This window comes from Ranitomeya imitator, chromosome 1 (genome assembly GCF_032444005.1).
Source record: "Ranitomeya imitator isolate aRanImi1 chromosome 1, aRanImi1.pri, whole genome shotgun sequence".
NCBI classification, from domain to species: Eukaryota; Metazoa; Chordata; class Amphibia; order Anura; family Dendrobatidae; genus Ranitomeya; species Ranitomeya imitator.
Window position 1 is genome coordinate 648772873 of NC_091282.1, and position 20360 is coordinate 648793232.

Sequence of the window (20360 nt, forward strand, 5' to 3'; positions counted from 1 at the left end):
TATCATTCAAATCTACAATTCAATGGAACAATCAAAATGTTATGGCTCTTGGATAAAAAAATCAAAGTGCAAAAACAGAAAATTGCCAAGTCCTCTAAAGAGGTTTTCTGGTTTCAAAAATCCATGTCTCCAGGCGTTTTTTTTTTTTTTTTTTAATTTTGCCTTTCTCGCCGTAATCGGGTCCAGTGCTGAGTTTCTGCGGCTTCTCCCAGTGTCTGTTATTGCCGGCAGCACTGTGACATCACCTTGAAAGTAAAAACAATTTACCAAAAACCCTAGGTTACTCACCATATATAATAAGTTCTACTGTGCTGCCCATTATCTGGCAATCCTTATAGGCAGCTTTGCATTTATAATATAAATTAGTTCTTCTCCAGAAGTTGGCACTTCGATATGTGGCAACAGAGAGAAAGCTCTCATTCTTCTAATGTGCATACCTTTTTCCACGGATCATGACCCATCAGTCTCCCTTGAGCTGCACCAGGCAGTTCAGGACAAGAGACTGCTTTGGTAAAGTGCCAGAGTTTTGGTTTCCCTCCATGGTTATTCCGGGTGGCACAGCTCCTGTATTGTGTCCTGACACAGGCAGCTGCTGTGCAGCGTCAGGTTAACGTCAGTGGTCAGGTGTCACATAGGAAGTTCCTGCCGCTGAACAGCAGCTGCCAGCCCAGGACACAGTATAAATTATAACCCTGAAGCCTGCTGCAGAGTGAGGATGGACGGCCATAGCGGAAGAACACGAGATCATGCAGAGCGCAGGTCAGGTCAGTAGAACACGCCTGACTGCTTCTGCCTCGGGGATTGCAACCGACATTACAATAGATAACACAAGGCAGTGCAGGCTGCAGCACCACCAGGAAATGCTCACATTGCAGAACAGATAAGACAGATGCACTTATGTCCGCCCCTTCTGCAAAGCGAAGCACTGCCTTGTGCTATTTTAATTGTAAGCAAGCTCCATTGTAGAACCAGCAGGGGGCCCTTGGAGGAGCGGGGGCCCCAGGCAGCTGCCTGGTCTGCCTGTGCTTAACACCGGCCCTGCACACTGGTTAGCTTCACCCGTTATGAAGGAAGCAAACCCTGTTGCGTCACAGGGCTGCGATACCGCACAGAGATCGCAAGCAAGGTGACACACAACTCTGCGCCAAGACTCAGGGTAAGGGCTGTTTTCCACTTGCGAGATACACGTCCGTGTCTCGCATGTGGAAACGAAGCTCTGGCGCCGGCAATCCAGAGCGGAGTGTGCGGCTGCATAGCAACACATGGAGCCACACGATCCGCTCTGGATTACCGGCGCCAGAGCTTCGTTTCCACATGCAAGACACGGACGTGTATCTCGCAAGTGGAAAACAGCCCTAAGAGTCCCTCTAGATCTCTTGCGCTTGACACCACTACTGTGGTGCCAGGGAATCAATTAAACTAAACATTTACCGCACAAGAGTGCATGCAGCGCCGCTCTGGCGGACGCCACTAACCACCCTAACAAGGGCCGGGAAAGCGCACTATCTGCACACAGCGCCGCTCTGACAATCGCTGCTAGCTAGATTCAGTATCTTGTGCTAAGGGCCCCTTTCCACTTCAGAGATAAATGTCCGTGTCTCGCATGTGAAAACCAAGCTCTGGCGGTGGCACTTGGGAGCGGAGCATGCGGCTGCATGTGTTGCTATGCAGCTGCACTCTCAGCTCTGTAGTGCCGGCCCCACAGCTTGGATTTCACATGCAAGACACGGACGTAGGGTTGAGCGACTTTGACCTTTTTAGAGTCGAGTCGTATTTCGCGAAACCCGACTATCTTAGAAGTCGAGTCGAGTGGAATCGGCCGATTATGGCGAAAAGTCGGGTATCGCCTGAAACACGAAACCCAATGCAAGTCAATGGGGGAGCATAGTCGGCAGTGAGTGGAGGCCAGGAAAACACCTACACTGCCCAAAAACATCCATTCTTGTTACAGAAGCTTGTCAATCGTAATTTAGCTTATAATAATTGGAAGGCATTTGAAATTGGGGGTCATTTGGCTAAAGTTGTGGGGGATAGGGCTGGTTCAAGTAATTAGTGGGCCCAGTAAATCTGGACCACGTCACGGCAGTGGAGCAGGGAGAGGTAAGTATTTCAACTTTGCAAGTGCTGCGATCCTGAGCAAGCAGGGGGGGCCCACTCGTTGGCATTGGCACTGGCACAGGGCCCCTCAAAGTACAGCGGTGTGTTTGCACGGCGGGGGCGCCTCCCACCGGCAGCAACACTTTTGCGTACTATGAGAGGCCCTGTGCCAGTGACGTCGCCAACTAGTATTCCTCCCCCCACCTGATGTAGGAACCTGCACTTTCATCTGCACCTTCCTCTTTGTCCCCGTGTAAGGTGGTATGGTATGCGGGAAGAGGAACCTGACTTTCAGCAGGGTCACAATCTTGCTGTGTAGCGTGCACGGGGAATTTTGCGTTATGGGTCAATGTACCAGCAGACTCATCTATCACTGGCTGGGCAATGGGCAGGATGAGGAGGAAACACAGATATAGGCCCAAAGAATAAAGTTGGCTAAATGCAGTTCAAAATTGGTAACACAGGACTAACCAGGGGGCATTGCAGTGGAGGACAACTGGAATGAGAGGCTGACACAGAGAGTAGGCCCAAATCAGTAAGTAGTCGAAATGCAGTTCAAAATTGGCAACCGTAGTAAACAGGCGGCACAGCTTTGTTCAGTGGAGGAGAACAGCAAGGAGTGGCAGACACCGATAGTAGGCCCCAACCCAACTAGTAAGCCAAATGCAGTCTCACATTAACAACTACTTAACGAGAGCCTGAAAATGGAATTTCAGGACAGGAAACCAGGAGAACAGCAAGGAGTGGCAGACACCGATAGTAGGCCCCAAACCAACTAGTACGCCAAATGCAGTTGTTCCATTTAACCACAATTTAATGAGAGCCTGAAGATAGAAGTTCAGGAAAGGCAACCTGGAGAACACCTTGGAGTGTAACACACCATCTCTCTACACCCCATACCCAATTTGTAGGCCTAATGCAGTGTAGTTTTCAACAACTACTAAACGAGAGTCGGAAGATCGAAGCAATGTGGACGAAACCTGGGGAACACCTTGGAGTGTAACACACCGTCTCTCTACACCCCATACCCAATTTGTAGGCCTAATGCAGTGTAGTTTTCTACAACTACTAAACGAGAGTCGGAAGACCGAAGCAATGTGGACGAAACCTGGGGAACACCTTGGAGTGGAACACACCATCTCTCTACACCCCATACCCAATTTGTAGGCCTAATGCAGTGTAGTTTCCAACAACTACTAAACGAGAGCATGAAGATCGAAGCAATGGACAGGAAACCTGGGGAACACCTTGGAGTGGAACACACCATCTCTCTACACCCCATACCCAATTTGTAGGCCTAATGCAGTGTAGTTTCCAACAACTACTAAACGAGAGCATGAAGATCGAAGCAATGGAGAGGAAACCTGGGGAACACCTTGGAGTGGAACACACCATCTCTCTACACCCCATACCCAATTTGTAGGCCTAATGCAGTGTAGTTTCCAACAAATACTAAAAGAGAGCCGGAAGATCGAAGCTCAGGAAAGGCAACCTGGAGAACACCTTGGAGTGGAACACACCATCTCTCTACACCCTATACCCAATTTGAAGGCCTAATGCAGCGTAGTTTCCAACAACTACTAAACGAGAGCATGAAGATCGAAGCAATGGAGAGGAAACCTGGGGAACACCTTGGAGTGTAACACACCATCTCTCTACACCCCATACCCAATTTGTAGGCCTAATGCAGTGTAGTTTCCAACAACTACTAAACGAGAGCCGGAAGATCGAAGCTCAGGAAAGGCAACCTGGAGAATACCTTGGAGTGGAACACACCATCTCTCTACACCCCATACCCAATTTGTAAGCCTAATGCAGCGTAGTTTCCAACAACTACTAAACGAGAGCATGAAGATCGAAGCAATGGAGAGGAAACCTGGGGAACACCTTGGAGTGTAACACACCATCTCTCTACACCCCATACCCAATTTGTAGGCCTAATGCAGTGTAGTTTCCAACAACTACTAAACGAGAGCCGGAAGATCGAAGCTCAGGAAAGGCAACCTGGAGAACACCTTGGAGTGGAACACACCATCTCTCTACACCCCATACCCAATTTGTAGGCCTAATGCAGTGTAGTTTCCAACAACTACTAAACGAGTGCATAAAGATCGAAGCATTGGCGAGGAAACCTGGGGAACACCTTGGAGTGGAACACACCATCTCTCTACACCCCATACCCAATTTGTAGGCCTAATGCAGTGTAGTTTCCAACAACTACTAAACGAGTGCATGAAGATCGAAGCATTGGCGAGGAAACCTGGGGAACACCTTGGAGTGGAACACACCATCTCTCTACACCCCATACCCAATTTGTAGGCCTCATGCAGTGTAGTTTCCAACAACTACTAAACGAGAGCATGAAGATCGAAGCAATGGAGAGGAAACCTGGGGAACACCTTGGAGTGGAACACACCATCTCTCTACACCCCATACCCAATTTGTAGGCCTAATGCAGCGTAGTTTCCAACAACTACTAAACGAGAGCATGAAGATCGAAGCAATGGAGAGGAAACCTGGGGAACACCTTGGAGTGTAACACACCATCTCTCTACACCCCATACCCAATTTGTAGGCCTAATGCAGCATAGTTTCCAACAACTACTAAACGAGAGCATGAAGATCGAAGCAATGGAGAGGAAACCTGGGGAACACCTTGGAGTGTAACACACCATCTCTCTACACCCCATACCCAATTTGTAGGCCTAATGCAGTGTAGTTTCCAACAACTACTAAACGAGAGCCGGAAGATCGAAGCTCAGGAAAGGCAACCTGGAGAACACCTTGGAGTGGAACACACCATCTCTCTACACCCCATACCCAATTTGTAGGCCTAATACAGCGTAGTTTCCAACAACTACTAAACGAGAGCATGAAGATCGAAGCAATGGAGAGGAAACCTGGGGAACACCTTAAGGTGTAACACACCATCTCTCCACACCCCATACCCAATTTGTAGGCCTAATGCAGTGTAGTTTCCAACAACTAGTAAACGAGAGCATGAAGATCGAAGCAATGGAGAGGAAACCTGGGGATCACCTTGGAGTGTAACACACCATCTCTCTACACCCCATACCCAATTTGTAGGCCTAATGCAGTGTAGTTTCCAACAACTACTAAACGAGAGCATGAAGATCGAAGCAATGGAGAGGAAACCTGGGGAACACCTTGGAGGGGAACACACCATCTCTCTACACCCCATACCCAATTTGTAGGCCTAATGCAGTGTAGTTTCCAACAACTACTAAACGAGAGCCGGAAGATCGAAGCTCAGGAAAGGCAACCTGGAGAACACCTTGGAGTGGAACACACCATCTCTCTACACCCCATACCCAATTTGTAGGCCTAATGCAGTGTAGTTTCCAACAACTACTAAACGAGAGCATGAAGATCGAAGCAATGGAGAGGAAACCTGGGGAACACCTTGGAGTGGAACACACCATCTCTCTACACCCCATACCCAATTTGTAGGCCTAATGCAGTGTAGTTTCCAACAACTACTAAACGAGAGCCAGAAGATCGAAGCTCAGGAAAGGCAACCTGGAGAACACCTTGGAGTGGAACACACCATCTCTCTACACCCCATACCCAATTTGTAGGCCTAATGCAGCGTAGTTTCCAACAACTACTAAACGAGAGCATGAAGATCGAAGCAATGGAGAGGAAACCTGGGGAACACCTTGGAGTGTAACACACCATCTCTCTACAACCCATACCCAATTTGTAGGCCTAATGCAGTGTAGTTTCCAACAACTACTAAACGAGAGCCGGAAGATCGAAGCTCAGGAAAGGCAACCTGGAGAACACCTTGGAGTGGAACACACCATCTCTCTACACCCTATACCCAATTTGTAGGCCTAATGCAGCGTAGTTTCCAACAACTACTAAACGAGAGCATGAAGATCGAAGCAATGGAGAGGAAACCTGGGGAACACCTTGGAGTGGAACACACCATCTCTCTACAACCCATACCCAATTTGTAGGCCTAATGCAGTGTAGTTTCCAACAACTACTAAACGAGAGCATGAAGATCGAAGCAATGGAGAGGAAACCTGGGGAACACCTTGGAGTGGAACACACCATCTCTCTACACCCCATACCCAATTTGTAGGCCTAATGCAATGTAGTTTCCAACAACTACTAAACGAGAGCATGAAGATCGAAGCATTGGCGAGGAAACCTGGGGAACACCTTGGAGTGGAACACACCATCTCTCTACACCCCATACCCAATTTGTAGGCCTAATGCAGTGTAGTTTCCAACAACTAGTAAACGAGAGCATGAAGATCGAAGCAATGGAGAGGAAACCTGTGGAACACCTTGGAGTGTAACACACCATCTCTCTACACCCCATACCCAATTTGTAGGCCTAATGCAGTGTAGTTTCCAACAACTACTAAACGAGAGCATGAAGATCGAAGCAATGGAGAGGAATCCTGGGGAACACCTTGGAGTGGAGCACACCATCTCTCTACACCCCATACCCAATTTGTAGGCCTAATGCAGTGTAGTTTCCAACAACTACTAAACGAGAGCATGAAGATCGAAGCATTGGCGAGGAAACCTGGGGAACACCTTGGAGTGGAACACACCATCTCTCTACACCCCATACCCAATTTGTAGGCCTAATGCAGCGTAGTTTCCAACAACTACTAAACGAGAGCATGAAGATTGAAGCAATGGAGAGGAAACCTGGGGAACACCTTGGAGTGGAACACACCATCTCTCTACACCCCATACCCAATTTGTAGGCCTAATGCAGCATAGTTTCCAACAACTACTAAACGAGAGCATGAAGATCGAAGCAATGGAGAGGAAACCTGGGGAACACCTTGGAGTGTAACACACCATCTCTCTACACCCCATACCCAATTTGTAGGCCTAATGCAGTGTAGTTTCCAACAACTACTAAACGAGAGCCGGAAGATCGAAGCTCAGGAAAGGCAACCTGGAGAACACTTTGTAGTGGAACACACCATCTCTCTACACCCCATACCCAATTTGTAAGCCTAATGCAGCGTAGTTTCCAACAACTACTAAACGAGAGCATGAAGATCGAAGCAATGGAGAGGAAACCTGGGGAACACCTTGGAGTGTAACACACCATCTCTCCACACCCCATACCCAATTTGTAGGCCTAATGCAGTGTAGTTTCCAACAACTAGTAAACGAGAACATGAAGATCGAAGCAATGGAGAGGAAACCTGGGGAACACCTTGGAGTGTAACACACCATCTCTCTACACCCCATACCCAATTTGTAGGCCTAATGCAGTGTAGTTTCCAACAACTACTAAACGAGAGCATGAAGATCGAAGCAATGGAGAGGAAACCTGGGGAACACCTTGGAGTGGAACACACCATCTCTCTACACCCCATACCCAATTTGTAGGCCTAATGCAGTGTAGTTTCCAACAACTACTAAACGAGAGCCGGAAGATCGAAGCTCAGGAAAGGCAACCTGGAGAACACCTTGGAGTGGAACACACCATCTCTCTACACCCCATACCCAATTTGTAGGCCTAATGCAGTGTAGTTTCCAACAACTACTAAACGAGAGCATGAAGATTGAAGCGATGGAGAGGAAACCTGGGGAACACCTTGGAGTGGAACACACCATCTCTCTACACCCCATACCCAATTTGTAGGCCTAATGCAGTGTAGTTTCCAACAACTACTAAACGAGAGCATTAAGATCGAAGCAATGGCGAGGAAACCTGGGGCATACCTTGGGGAGGCAGACACCGTTAGTAGGCCCTACCAAAGTTGTACCCCCAATGCAGTTTTAAAATTCCTAGAGGCTGAAAACAATACTATTGACGCTCAGCTTTTTTCAAAGGAACACAGCTGAATTGAGTGGCGCAGACAGACACAGGTAGTAGGACTTAAACCAAAAATGTGGCTCACTGCAGCTTAAAAAAGTTACAGGGGTACACAAGCAGCAGTGCTCTGGGCAGTGGAGGACAATTTCAATAGTGGACCGCAGACAGACTTTGTACGCCTACTATTAAAAAAAGGATGCTCTACGCAATTAAAAATAGGTTCCAGGGGTCCACGGGCAGCAGTGGTGTGGTCAGTCGACGAGTATTGGAAGGAGGGACCGCAGACAGGCGTAGTAGGCCTAACATAACAAAATTAGGCTGTAGACACTGTAAAATTGGTTCCAGGGGTACACGGGCAGCAGTGGTGTGGTCAGCGGAGGATAATTGGAATTAGGGACTGCAGACAGACTTTGTAGGCTGTCCCCTGTGGACCATGCATCCAACACATTAACCCAGTGCGCCATAATGGACACGTAACTTTTTGTGGACATGCCTACTGGTCCATGCGTCTCTTGTCAGGTGCACCTTTCTACTGTTTGATTGCCTGAGTGCTATGACATTGCAGACTTTTTCATGCCGCTGGAGGGCTGGGATGGCTTTTCTCACAAAAGAAATGTCGACTGGGTAGCTTGAACCGTTGCAAAGCGTAGTTCATCTGGGCTTTCTAAATATAAAACAAAGAAAAAAAGGAGGCTACATGCACTTTCAGCTGGGTTCCAGGGGTACACGGCCAGCATTGGTCTGGTCAGTGGAGAACTATTGGAAGGAAGGACCGCAGACAGGCTTCGAAGGCCTAACATAATAACAGATGGCTGTAGGCAATTTTAAATTGGTTCCAGGGGTACACGGGCAGCAGTGGTGTGGTCAGTGGAGGCCTAGTGGAAGGAGTGACCGCAGACAGGCATCGAAGGCCTAACATAATAACAGATGGCTGTAGACAATTTTAAATTGGTTCCAGGGGAACACGGGCAGCAGTGGCCTGGTCACTGTAGTAGTAGTAGAAAGAACGGACCGCAGACAGGCTTCGAAGGCCTAACATAATAAAATTGGACTGGCTATAGGCAATTTTAAATTGGTTCCAGTGGTACAAGGGCAGCAGTACAATGGTCAGTGGAGGCCTAGTGGAAGGAGGGACCGCAGACAGGCTTCGAAGGCCTAACATAACAAAAATGTCAATACAATGGTATTGTCAGTGCCAGGCATTGAAGGATGTCAGCGCATAGACTAAACATTGGTGAAGCTGTGAGAGATAATTTTGCAAGTGGTAGAGCACTGTTTGAGCTGGGGGGGGGGGAACTGTCTTGTGGCCGGCGGTAAAGGCCCAGGGCCCCTCATATTACAACGGTGTGTCTGACGTTGGGTGCGCACCACCACCGCCAGAGACACTTTATTGTACTATGAGGGACCCAGTGGCAGTGCCGTCGACCAAAAGCGGGCACACCCACCTCTTCAGACAAACAGCACTCTCACGGGTGCTGGCGCCAAGTGGCGATACCACGGCCCCGTGTGGGGAGTTTGGCCATTTAGTGAGGTGTAAACAAGTCGTATGCTGGACAATCAGGTGCAGAAAATTACGAGATTGGAAAAGTCATTCAGAATAGTCCACAGGCAAGACCTTTTCATAGGAAAGCTAGGTGTCAGCCGGGCAAGGTGGGGCAAAAGATTTCGTAATCCAGTTGTGGTTCATTTTAATGAAGGTTAGATCATCTACATTTTGGGTAGCCAGACGAGTCCTTTTTTCTGTTAGTATTGAACCTGCAGCACTGAATACTCTTTCTGATAGGACACTAGCTGCCGGGCAAGCAAGCTCCTGCAATGCATATTCTGCCAATTCTGGCCAGGTGTCTAATTTGGATGCCCAGTAATCAAATGGGAATGACGGTTGAGGGAGAACGTCGATAAGGGATGAAAAATAGTTTGTAACCATACTGGACAAATGTTGTCTCCTGTCACTTTGAATTGATGCTGCAGTACCTGTCCTGTCTGCGGTCATAGCAAAATCACTCCACAACCTGGTCAGAAAACCCCTCTGGCCAACGCCACTTCTGATTTCTGCCCCTCTAACACCTCTGGTCTGCTGGCCCCTGCAGCTCGTGTGAGAACGATCACGGGTGCTGTGTGCAGGGAATGCCAGAAGCAAACGGTCAACAAGAGTTGATTGTTTGGTTGCTAATATTATTTCCAAGTTGTCATGTGGCATTATATTTTGCAATTTGCCTTTATAGCGAGGATCAAGGAGGCAGGCCAACCAGTAATCGTCATCGTTCATCATTTTAGTAATGCGTGTGTCCCTTTTGAGGATACGTAAGGCATAATCCACCATGTGGGCCAAAGTTCCAGTTCTCAAATCTGCGGTTGTGCTTGGTTGAGGGGCAGTTTAAAGCAAATCCACGTCACTTGTGTCCCTCCAAAAACCAGAACCCAGCCTTGCCGCACCAACAATTTCCAGTGGCCCCGGAAAAGCTTCCTCATTAAAAATATAATCATCCCCATCATCCTCCTCGTCCTCCTCCTCCTCTTCGCCCGCTACCTCGTCCTGTACACTGCCCTGGCCAGACAATGGCTGACTGTCATCAAGGCTTTCCTCTTCCTCAGCTGCAGACGCCTGATCCTTTATGTGCGTCAAACTTTGCATCAGCAGACGCATTAGGGGGATGCTCATGCTTATTATGGCGTTGTCTGCACTAACCAGCCGTGTGCATTCCTCAAAACACTGAAGGACTTGACACATGTCTTGAATCTTCGACCACTGCACACCTGACAACTCCATGTCTGCCATCCTACTGCCTGCCCGTGTATGTGTATCCTCCCACAAAAACATAACAGCCCGCCTCTGTTCGCACAGTCTCTGAAGCATGTGCAGTGTTGAGTTCCACCTTGTTGCAACGTCTATGATTAGGCGATGCTGGGGAAGGTTCAAAGAACGCTGATAGGTCTGCATACGGCTGGAGTGTACGGGCGAACGGCGGATATGTGAGCAAAGTCCACGCACTTTGAGGAGCAGGTCAGATAACCCTGGATAACTTTTCAGGAAGCACTGCACCACCAGGTTTAAGGTGTGAGCCAGGCAAGGAATGTGTTTCAGTTGGGAAAGGGAGATGGCAGCCATGAAATTCCTTCCGTTATCACTCACTACCTTGCCTGCCTCAAGATCTACAGTGCCCAGCCACGACTGCGTTTCTTTCTGCAAGAACTCGGACAGAACTTCTGCGGTGTGTCTGTTGTCGCCCAAACACTTCATAGCCAATACAGCCTGCTGACGTTTGCCAGTAGCTGCCCCATAATGGGAGACCTGGTGTGCAACAGTGGCAGCTGCGGATGGAGTGGTTGTGCGACTGCGGTCTGTGGACGAGCTCTCGCTTCTGCAGGAGGACGAGGAGGAGGAGGAGGGGGTGCGAACGGCTACAGCCAACTGTTTCCTAGACCGTGGGCTAGGCAGAACTGTCCCAAACTTGCTGTCCCCTGTGGACCCTGCATCCACAACATTCACCCAGTGTGCCGTGATGGACACGTAACGTCCCTGGCCATGCCTACTGGTCCATGCATCTGTTGTCAGGTGCACCTTTGTGCTCACAGATTGCCTGAGTGCATGAACGATGCGCTGTTTAACATGCTGGTGGAGGGCTGGGATGGCTTTTCTGGAAAAGTGTCGACTGGGTAGCTCGTAGCGTGGTACAGCGTAGTCCATCAGGGCTTTGAAAGCTTCGCTTTCAACTAACCGGTAGGGCATCATCTCTAACGAGATTAGTCTAGCTATGTGGGCGTTCAAACCCTGTATACGCGGATGCGAGGCTAAGTACTTCCTTTTTCTAACCATAGTCTCATGTAGGGTGAGCTGGACTGGAGAGCTGGAGATCGTGGAACTAGCGGGGGTGCCGATGGACATGGCAGACTGAGAGACGGTGGGAGATGGTATTGTTGCCGCCGGTGCCCTAGATGCAGTGTTTCCTACTACAAAACTGGTGATTCCCTGACCATGACTGCTTTGGCCTGGCAAAGAAACCTGCACAGATACTGCAGGTGGTGCGGAAAATGGTGGCCCTGCACTGCCGGAAGGGATGTTGCGTTGATGACTAGCTTCATTGGCCGAGGGTGCTACAACCTTAAGGGACGTTTGGTAGTTAGTCCAAGCTTGCAAATGCATGGTGGTTAAATGTCTATGCATGCAACTTGTATTGAGACTTTTCAGATTCTGCCCTCTGCTAAAGGTAGTTGAACATTTTTGACAGATGACTTTGCGCTGATCAATTGGATGTTGTTTAAAAAAATGCCAGACTGCACTCTTTCTAGCATCGGATACCTTTTCAGGCATTGCAGACTGAGCTTTAACCGGATGGCCACGCTGTCCTCCAACAGGTTTTGGCTTTGCCACGCGTTTTGGGCAAGATACGGGCCCGGCAGATGGAACCTGTTGCGATGTTGATGCCTGCTGCGGCCCCTCCTCCTCCGCTTCAGAACTGCTGCCGCCTGCACCCTGTTCCCCCAATGGCTGCCAATCGGGGTCAAGAACTGGGTCATCTATTACCTCTTCTTGTAGCTCGTGTGCAACTTCGTCTGTGTCACCGTGTCGGTCGGTGGTATAGCGTTCGTGATGGGGCAACATAGTCTCATCAGGGTCTGATTCTTGATCATTACACTGCGAGGGCAATGTTGTGGTCTGAGTCAAAGGACCAGCATAGTAGTCTGGCTGTGGCTGTGCATCAGTGCACTCCATGTCAGATTCAACTTGTAATGGGCATGGACTGTTAACTGCTTCACTTTCTAAGCCAGGGATGGTATGTGTAAAGAGCTCCATGGAGTAACCCGTTGTGTCGCCTGCTGCATTCTTCTCTGTTGTTGTTTTTGCTGAAGAGGACAAGGAAGCGACTTGTCCCTAACCGTGAACATCCACTAACGACGCGCTGCTTTTACATTTACCAGTTTCACGAGAGGAGGCAAAAGAGCTAGAGGCTGAGTCAGCAAGATAAGCCAAAACTTGCTCTTGCTGCTCCGGCTTTAAAAGCGGTTTTCCTACTCCCAGAAAAGGGAGCGTTCGAGGCCTTGTGTAGCCAGACGACGAACCTGGCTCCACAGCTCCAGACTTAGGTGCAATATTTTTTTTCCCACGACCACCTGATGCTCCACCACTACCACTACCCTCATTACCAGCTGACAATGATCGCCCCCGGCCACGACCTCTTCCACCAGACTTCCTCATTGTTTTAAAAACTTAACCAAACTAACGGTATTTGTTGCTGTCACACAACTTACACGGTGAGCTATAACTTCAGTATGATTTAGCTACCCCTTTACAGGTGGGTGAGACCACAACGAAAATCAGGCACAATGTTACACACTCTGTTTTTGGTGGCACCAAATGAGAGAGATGCCACACACGCAGGACTGTCACTGAAGCACAAATGTTAATATTAATCTCCCACTGTTTTTTTTTATTTTTTATTTTTTTTTTCAGAGAGACTTTAGAAACAAAATAAAATAAAATGATTTTTTCAGGAAGAATTTAGAAACCAAATAACATAAAATGATTTTTCCAATGACAATTTAGAAACCAAAAAAAAAAAAAAAAAGGCGTTCTATGCCCCACTGAGTGAGAGATGCCACACACAGGAGTCAGGAGTGGCACACAAGCCCAGAGGCCAAATATTTTTCTCCCAATGATTGATGTAGTGATTTTTTCAGGTAGATTTTGGAACCCAAATCAAGCAAAAAAAATAATAGGCTTTCTATGGCCCACAATTGGAGAGAGAGAGAGAGAGATGGCACACCCAGGAGTCAAGACTGGCACACAAGCAGAAAGGGCAATATTAATCTCCCACTGATTTTTTTTTTTTTTTTTTCAGGGAGACTTTAGAAAAAAAAAATAATAGAATAAAATGATTTTTTCAGGAAGAATTTAGAAACCAAATAAAATAAAATGATTTTTTCAGGGAGAATTTAGAAAACAAATAAAACAAAAAATAGGCTTTCTATGGCCCACTGAGTGAGAGATGACGCACACAGGAGTCAGGAGTGGCACACAAGCCCAGAGGCCAATATTGTTCTCCCAATGATTGATGTAGTGATTTTTTCAGGAAGATTTTGGAACCCAAATCAAGCTAAAAAAATAATAGGCTTTCTATGGCCCACAATTGGAGAGAGAGAGAGAGATGGCACACCCAGGAGTCAAGACTGGCACACAAGCAGAAAGGGCAATATTAATCTCCCACTGATTTTTTTTTTTTTTCAGGGAGACTTTAGAAAAAAAAAATAATAGAATAAAATGATTTTTTCAGGAAGAATTTAGAAACCAAATAAAATAAAATGATTTCTTCAGGGAGAATTTAGAAAACAAATAAAACAAAAAATATGCTTTCTATGGCCCACTAAGTGAGAGATGACGCACACAGGAGTCAGGAGTGGCACACAAGCCCAGAGGCCAATATTTATCTCCCACTGATTGATTTAGTGATTTTTTCAGGTAGATTTTGGAACCTAAATCAAGCAAAAAAAATAATAGGCTTTCTATGGCCCACAATTGGAGAGAGAGAGAGAGATGGCACACCCAGGAGTCAAGACTGGCACACAAGCAGAAAGGGCAATATTGATCTCCCACTGATTTGTTTTTTTTTTTTTTTCAGGGAGACTTTAGAAAAAAAAAATAATTAAAAAAAATGATTTTTTTCAGGAAGAATTTAGAAACCAAATAAAATAAAATGATTTTTTCAGGGAGAATTTAGAAAACAAATAAAACAAAAAATAGGCTTTCTATGGCCCACTGAGTGAGAGATGACGCACACAGGAGTCAGGAGTGGCACACAAGCCCAGAGGCCAATATTGTTCTCCCAATGATTGATGTAGTGATTTTTTCAGGTAGATTTTGGAACCCAAATCAAGCTAAAAAAATAATAGGCTTTCTATGGCCCACAATTGGAGAGAGAGAGAGAGAGATGGCACACCCAGGAGTCAAGACTGGCACACAAGCAGAAAGGGCAATATTAATCTCCCACTGATTTGATTTTTTTTTTTTCAGGGAGACTTTATAAAAAAAAAATAATAAAAAAAAAATGATTTTTTTCAGGAAGAATTTAGAAACCAAATAAAATAAAATGATTTTTTCAGGGAGAATTTAGAAAACAAATAAAACAAAAAATAGGCTTTCTATGGCCCACTGACTGAGAGATGGCACACACAGGAGTCAGGAGTGGCACACAAGCCCAGAGGCCAATAGTAATCTCCCACTTTTTTTTTTTTTTTCAGGGAAAATTTATAAACCCAATAAAAAAAATTATAAATAGGCTTTCTATGGCCCACTATCTGAGAGAGAGAGATGGCACGCTTAGGACTGGCACACAAGCCCAAAGGCCAATATTAATCTCCCTTTTTTTTTCAGGGAGAATTTATAAAACCAAAAAAAATAAATAAATAGGCTTTCTATGGCCCACTATTTGTGAGAGAGATGGCACGCTCAGGACTGGCACACAAGCCCAGAGGCCAATATTAATCTCCCACTTTTTTTTTTTTTTTTTTCAGGGAAAATTTATAAACCCAATAAAAAAAATTATAAATAGGCTTTCTATGGCCCACTATCTGAGAGAGAGAGATGGCACGCTTAGGACTGGCACACAAGCCCAAAGGCCAATATTAATCTCCCTTTTTTTTTCAGGGAGAATTTATAAAACCAAAAAAAATAAATAAATAGGCTTTCTATGGCCCACTATTTGTGAGAGAGATGGCACGCTCAGGACTGGCACACAAGCCCAAAGGCCAATATTAATCTCCCACTGATTGATTTATTGATTTTTTCAGGTAGAATTTAGAACCCAAATAAAGCAAAAAAAAAAAAAAAGGCTTTCTATGGCCCACTGAGTGAGTGATGATGCACACAGGAGTCAGGAGTGGCACACAAGCCCTGAGGCCAATATTTTTCTCCCACTGATTGATGTAGTGATTTTTTCAGGTAGATTTTGGAACCCAAATCAAGCAAAAAAATAAATAGGCTTTCTATGGCCCACTGACTGAGAGATGGCACACACAGGAGTCAGGAGTGGCACACAAGCCCTGGGGCCAATATTTTTCTCCCACTGATTGATGTAGTGATTTTTTCAGGTAGATTTTAGAACCCAAATCAAGCAAAAAAATAAATAGGCTTTCTATGGCCCACTGAGTGAGAGATGGCACAGACAGGGATGGCACTCTAGCAGAAATGCCAATCTTAATCTCCCACAAAAAAAAAAAAAAAAAAGCAACTGTCCTTCAATTACTATCTCCCTGCAGTAATCTCAGCCAGGTATGGCAGGCAGCAATAAGGAGTGGACTGATGCAGAAATTAAATAAAAAGTGTGGACAAACAAACAAGATAGCTGTGCAGAAAGGAAGGAACAAGAGGATTTGTGCTTTGAAAAAAGCAGTTGGTTTGCACAGCGGCGTATACACAGCAATGCAGCTATCAGGGAGCCTTCTAGGGCAGCCCAATGAGCTACAGCGCTGAGGAAAAAAAAAAGTAGCTTCCACTGTCCCTGCAAACAAAGGTGGTGTTGGACAGTGGAAATCGCTACAGCACAAGCGGTTTGGTGGTTAATGGACCCTGCCTAACGCTATCCCTGCTTCTGACGAAGCGGCAGCAACCTCTCCCTAAGCTCAGATCAGCAGCAGTAACATGGCGGTCGGCGGGAACGCCCCTTTATAGCCCCTGTGACGCCGCAGACAGCAAGCCAATCACTGCAATGCCCTTCTCTAAGATGGTGGGGACCAGGACCTATGTCATCACACTGCCCACACTCTGCGTTTACCTTCATTAGCTGAGAAATGGCGCTTTTCGCGTCATTGAAACGCGACTTTGGCGCGAAAGTCGCGTACCGCATGGCCGACCCCGCACAGGGGTCGGATCGGGTTTCATGAAACCCGACTTTGCCAAAAGTCGGCGACTTTTGAAAATGAACGACCCGTTTCGCTCAACCCTACACGGACGTTTAACTCGCAAGTGGAGGAGCCCTAATGTGCAGGATAGCACTGTCGGGCGCTAGGTAGCTCCACCATTTGCGAGCAGGCAACAAGACTAGGGATGGGAATAATTCGGAGCTTTCATCCATCGACAGGCATACATTCACACACACAAGTTTACACTAGCGCATGGCCGAGCGGCCATGCGAACCTTTTATAGTAGCAGGGGACCTTCCTGATGGTCCAATAGGAGTGGGAAAAGCAGAACTTAGTCGCTGAAATGCCTGATTGCTACTGATCAGTGCTGGCTACAGAGGCAGAGCCTGGAAAGCCAGCAGTAACCAAGCGCACAGTATCAGCCTGAGCCAGATGCTGGGATCGATGTCTTTGCTGAGCAGGTACCACTGTGGCTGGAGGAGAATGGGAAACCGCAGCGGACATGGTTCGAGATTCCCCCTATGCAGCGTTGGGACCTTGACACCTAACACTCAGACTGACATAACAGATTGTATTCAATTTTTTTTAACTTTTGGGTGAATTTAAAAAAGAGTGCCACAAGGCTAGCACCACCAAACTATGCTACGTATGTGTGAGGAAATACAATTTTTCAAAAACAGAAACACCAGCCCTCAGCCTGACATATTGGACTTTGTTACATTTTTTTGGCTTTTGGGTAAATCTAAAAAAAAAAAATAGTGGCAAAAGGCTAGTGGAGCGCCCCCACGTAAGGGCAATGGGGTACTCGGCACCGGGTCCTTCGGTTCAGGGGATGTCACGGTGGCCTGACCCGGTCCGTGGCCCTTTGAGGGACGTCCAGTAAAGAAAAGATTCTTTTATGGTTTTGGGAAAGGTCTTTAAAGGGTTAGTTCGTGACGCCACCTGTGGTATTCAGTCAGGGTGACCAACGCTGCTTAGGGGTCCGCTGGGGTGATGTGATTGCAGCTAGATGATATACCTTCCCACAGGTGAAGTGTATCTCCAGGGCTTCCCAGAAGTGTAGATGGTGGTGATTGGATGATGTAAGATGCAGTGAATAACAAGGACACAAGGTTGCAGTTTCTTTACCTCTTCAGCATCCACAGTCCAGGGTACAGACCACAGGGTAGGCAGAGTCCGAAGGCAAATCCAGAGTCCCCTTATCCAGGTGGAAATCAGTAGTCTTCCTCTAGCACCTGTGTGTTGTAGTACCTCCCTGCTGAGCTTCTCGGTAAGGTCCTCACAACTATTGTAGATGTTCTAGGTGTTATTTCTTCCTCTCTGTCCCCCAGATGGTGTGGATAGGACAAACCCGTGTGACTGGTGGCCTGAGGCTTTTTACAGGGACTCTAGAGATGCCCCAGCCCCCACAAGTTGCCACCGTGCCTCCTGGGTATATGGTCGGGCAGCCAACGTGGAATTGACTGTCCTGCTAGTCTCTGGAGCAAGGCTTGGAGACGATTGCTCCCTCGGTGTTCCGGCCACCGGATTCTGCGCCTCAGAAGGAGGCAGCCTTTTGCAGGGCAGAACTCCCTCTGGTTTTCTCTCCTTGTGCTATGACTTTGTTTCTCACCCGCTACAATATAATTCTCTTCGTGTCCTTTCTTAGGATGCTGCCGCACGTGGGGCAGGTGCAGCTCCTTGTCCCTCTATCTAGGCCTCTGACAGGATCCCACCCCTGTCAGGGACCCTCTGTCTGCAGCTCAGATGTTCCTCCTTTCCCCTGTCTGCCTGACAGGATCTTGCCTGGGCAAAGCCCAGTCAGCTTCTCCCTCACTTTCTATCCAGCCCACCAGTTTTACCTAATTGTGAGGAGTGCCCTAGTAGATAGGAGCAAGGCTCCCCCTGGTGGACTGGAGTGTGAAGTGTGGTGTATGGTTTGTGATACCTGGTAGGAAGATCTCCTTTATTGCCTTCAGACGTAACATCACTCCCCCTGGTGGAAGAACAACATTTCTGCAACGACCAGAACTCTGGGGCGCTGCACTAGCATACAGAACTATGCAACGTATGCCTGCAGAAATACAATTTTTCAAAAACAGAAATACCAGCGCTAAGCCCTTTTTTTGCCTTTGGGTGAATATATATATATATATATATATATATATATATATATAGTAGAGTAGAACAAGGCTAGCACACAGAACTATGCTACGAATGCCTGCAAAACTACGATTTTTAAACAGATACACCAGGCCTCAGTCTGGCATAACAGACTGTATTAAAAAAAATTTGGGTGAATTTTTGAAAAAAAAAAAACTGCAGCTAGGTATATAGTAAATAAGCAGCAGCAGCAGATAGTTATGGAGCTTTGGGAGGGATGCAGTGGGAGCTATGACAGTGCCTGCAGGCCTTGCAATGATGTGGATATGCTGTGACCTGCCTACCTAGTGCTGAAATCTCGGGACCCACGAATTAGCCCTAAAAAGGACTGTTGATTTCTCAGGAGTTGTGGACTGAACAGTTGCATACCTACACTAACTGTAAGGGCTCCTTTTCACTTGCGAGACATACGTCCGTGTCTCGCAGGTTAAAACCCTCCTCTGGCGCAGGCACTCCAGAGCGGAGCGTGCAGCCGCATAGCAACACATGGAGCTGAACGCTCCACTCCCAAGTGCCGGCTCCAGAGGAGGGTTTTAACCTGGGAGACACGGCCTTATGTCTCGCAAGTGAAAAGGAGCCCTTAAAAGCACGATTCTGACCCTATCTCGGCAGCAGCTCTCCCTACACTCGCTGAATCCGCAGCTGAATGCTGCGAGCAGGGCGGCACCAGGTCTCTTATACTCGTGATGATGCTGTGCAGCCAAGCCAATCACTGCCACAACCACAACAAAGATGGCTGCGGCCTTTCATGGCCCGGTAGACAATCCCTGCAGTGTGATTGGGTCTATAAAGTCTGCCAAAAATGCTGGGTGGAGACACCAGTTACCGCCGAGTAATCCCGGAAATGCTCAGTGCTCGCTGAGTTTGACGAGTACCGTGATACTCAGGCGAATAATGAGTAGTGGCGAGCGTGTTCGCTCATCACTAATAATACCTGTATGGGCAGGATTCAGAAAGGTATAGTGATAGACGCCGGTATAGTTGAATGCGACGGCAGGGGGGTGACTCGGCGGCGGCGGGGGGAGGCGGATCGAGCGGCCCATGACTGGCACCGGCCCTTCTGGTATTTGCAAGAAGTGCCCGATGGCCAGTCCGGCCCTGCTTGTATGTAGCTCAGTTTTAATTTATCACATTCATGACATTAATGTATGATATTTAAATATCCTTGTAATATTGTGTTTTTAAAATATTAACCCCTTTCTGCCATCGGACGGAATAGTACGTCCGATGGCAGATCCCCTGCTTTGATGCGAGCTCCGGTGGTGAGCCCACATCAAAGCTGGAACATGTCAACTGTTTTGAACAGCTGACATATGCCTGCAATAGCAGCGGATGCAATCACGATCCGTTCACCGCTATTAAAGGGACACTGTCACCTGAATTTGGAGGGAACAATCTTCAGCCATGGAGGCGGGGTTTTTTGGGTGTTTGATTCACCCTTTCC

General features: G+C 47.3%; 1 protein-coding gene across 1 annotated transcript in view; it reads left to right on the forward strand.

Moving 5' to 3' along the window:
• The first annotated feature begins 657 nt into the window (after positions 1–657).
• The window catches only part of LOC138638855 (uncharacterized), a 71664-nt gene continuing 51961 nt past the window's right edge, over positions 658–20360 (forward strand). Inside the window, exon 1 of the mRNA XM_069728552.1 lies at positions 658–764. Coding sequence (XP_069584653.1) covers positions 716–764 — 49 coding nt within the window. The 5' untranslated portion in view covers positions 658–715. The remainder of the gene's footprint in view (positions 765–20360) is intronic.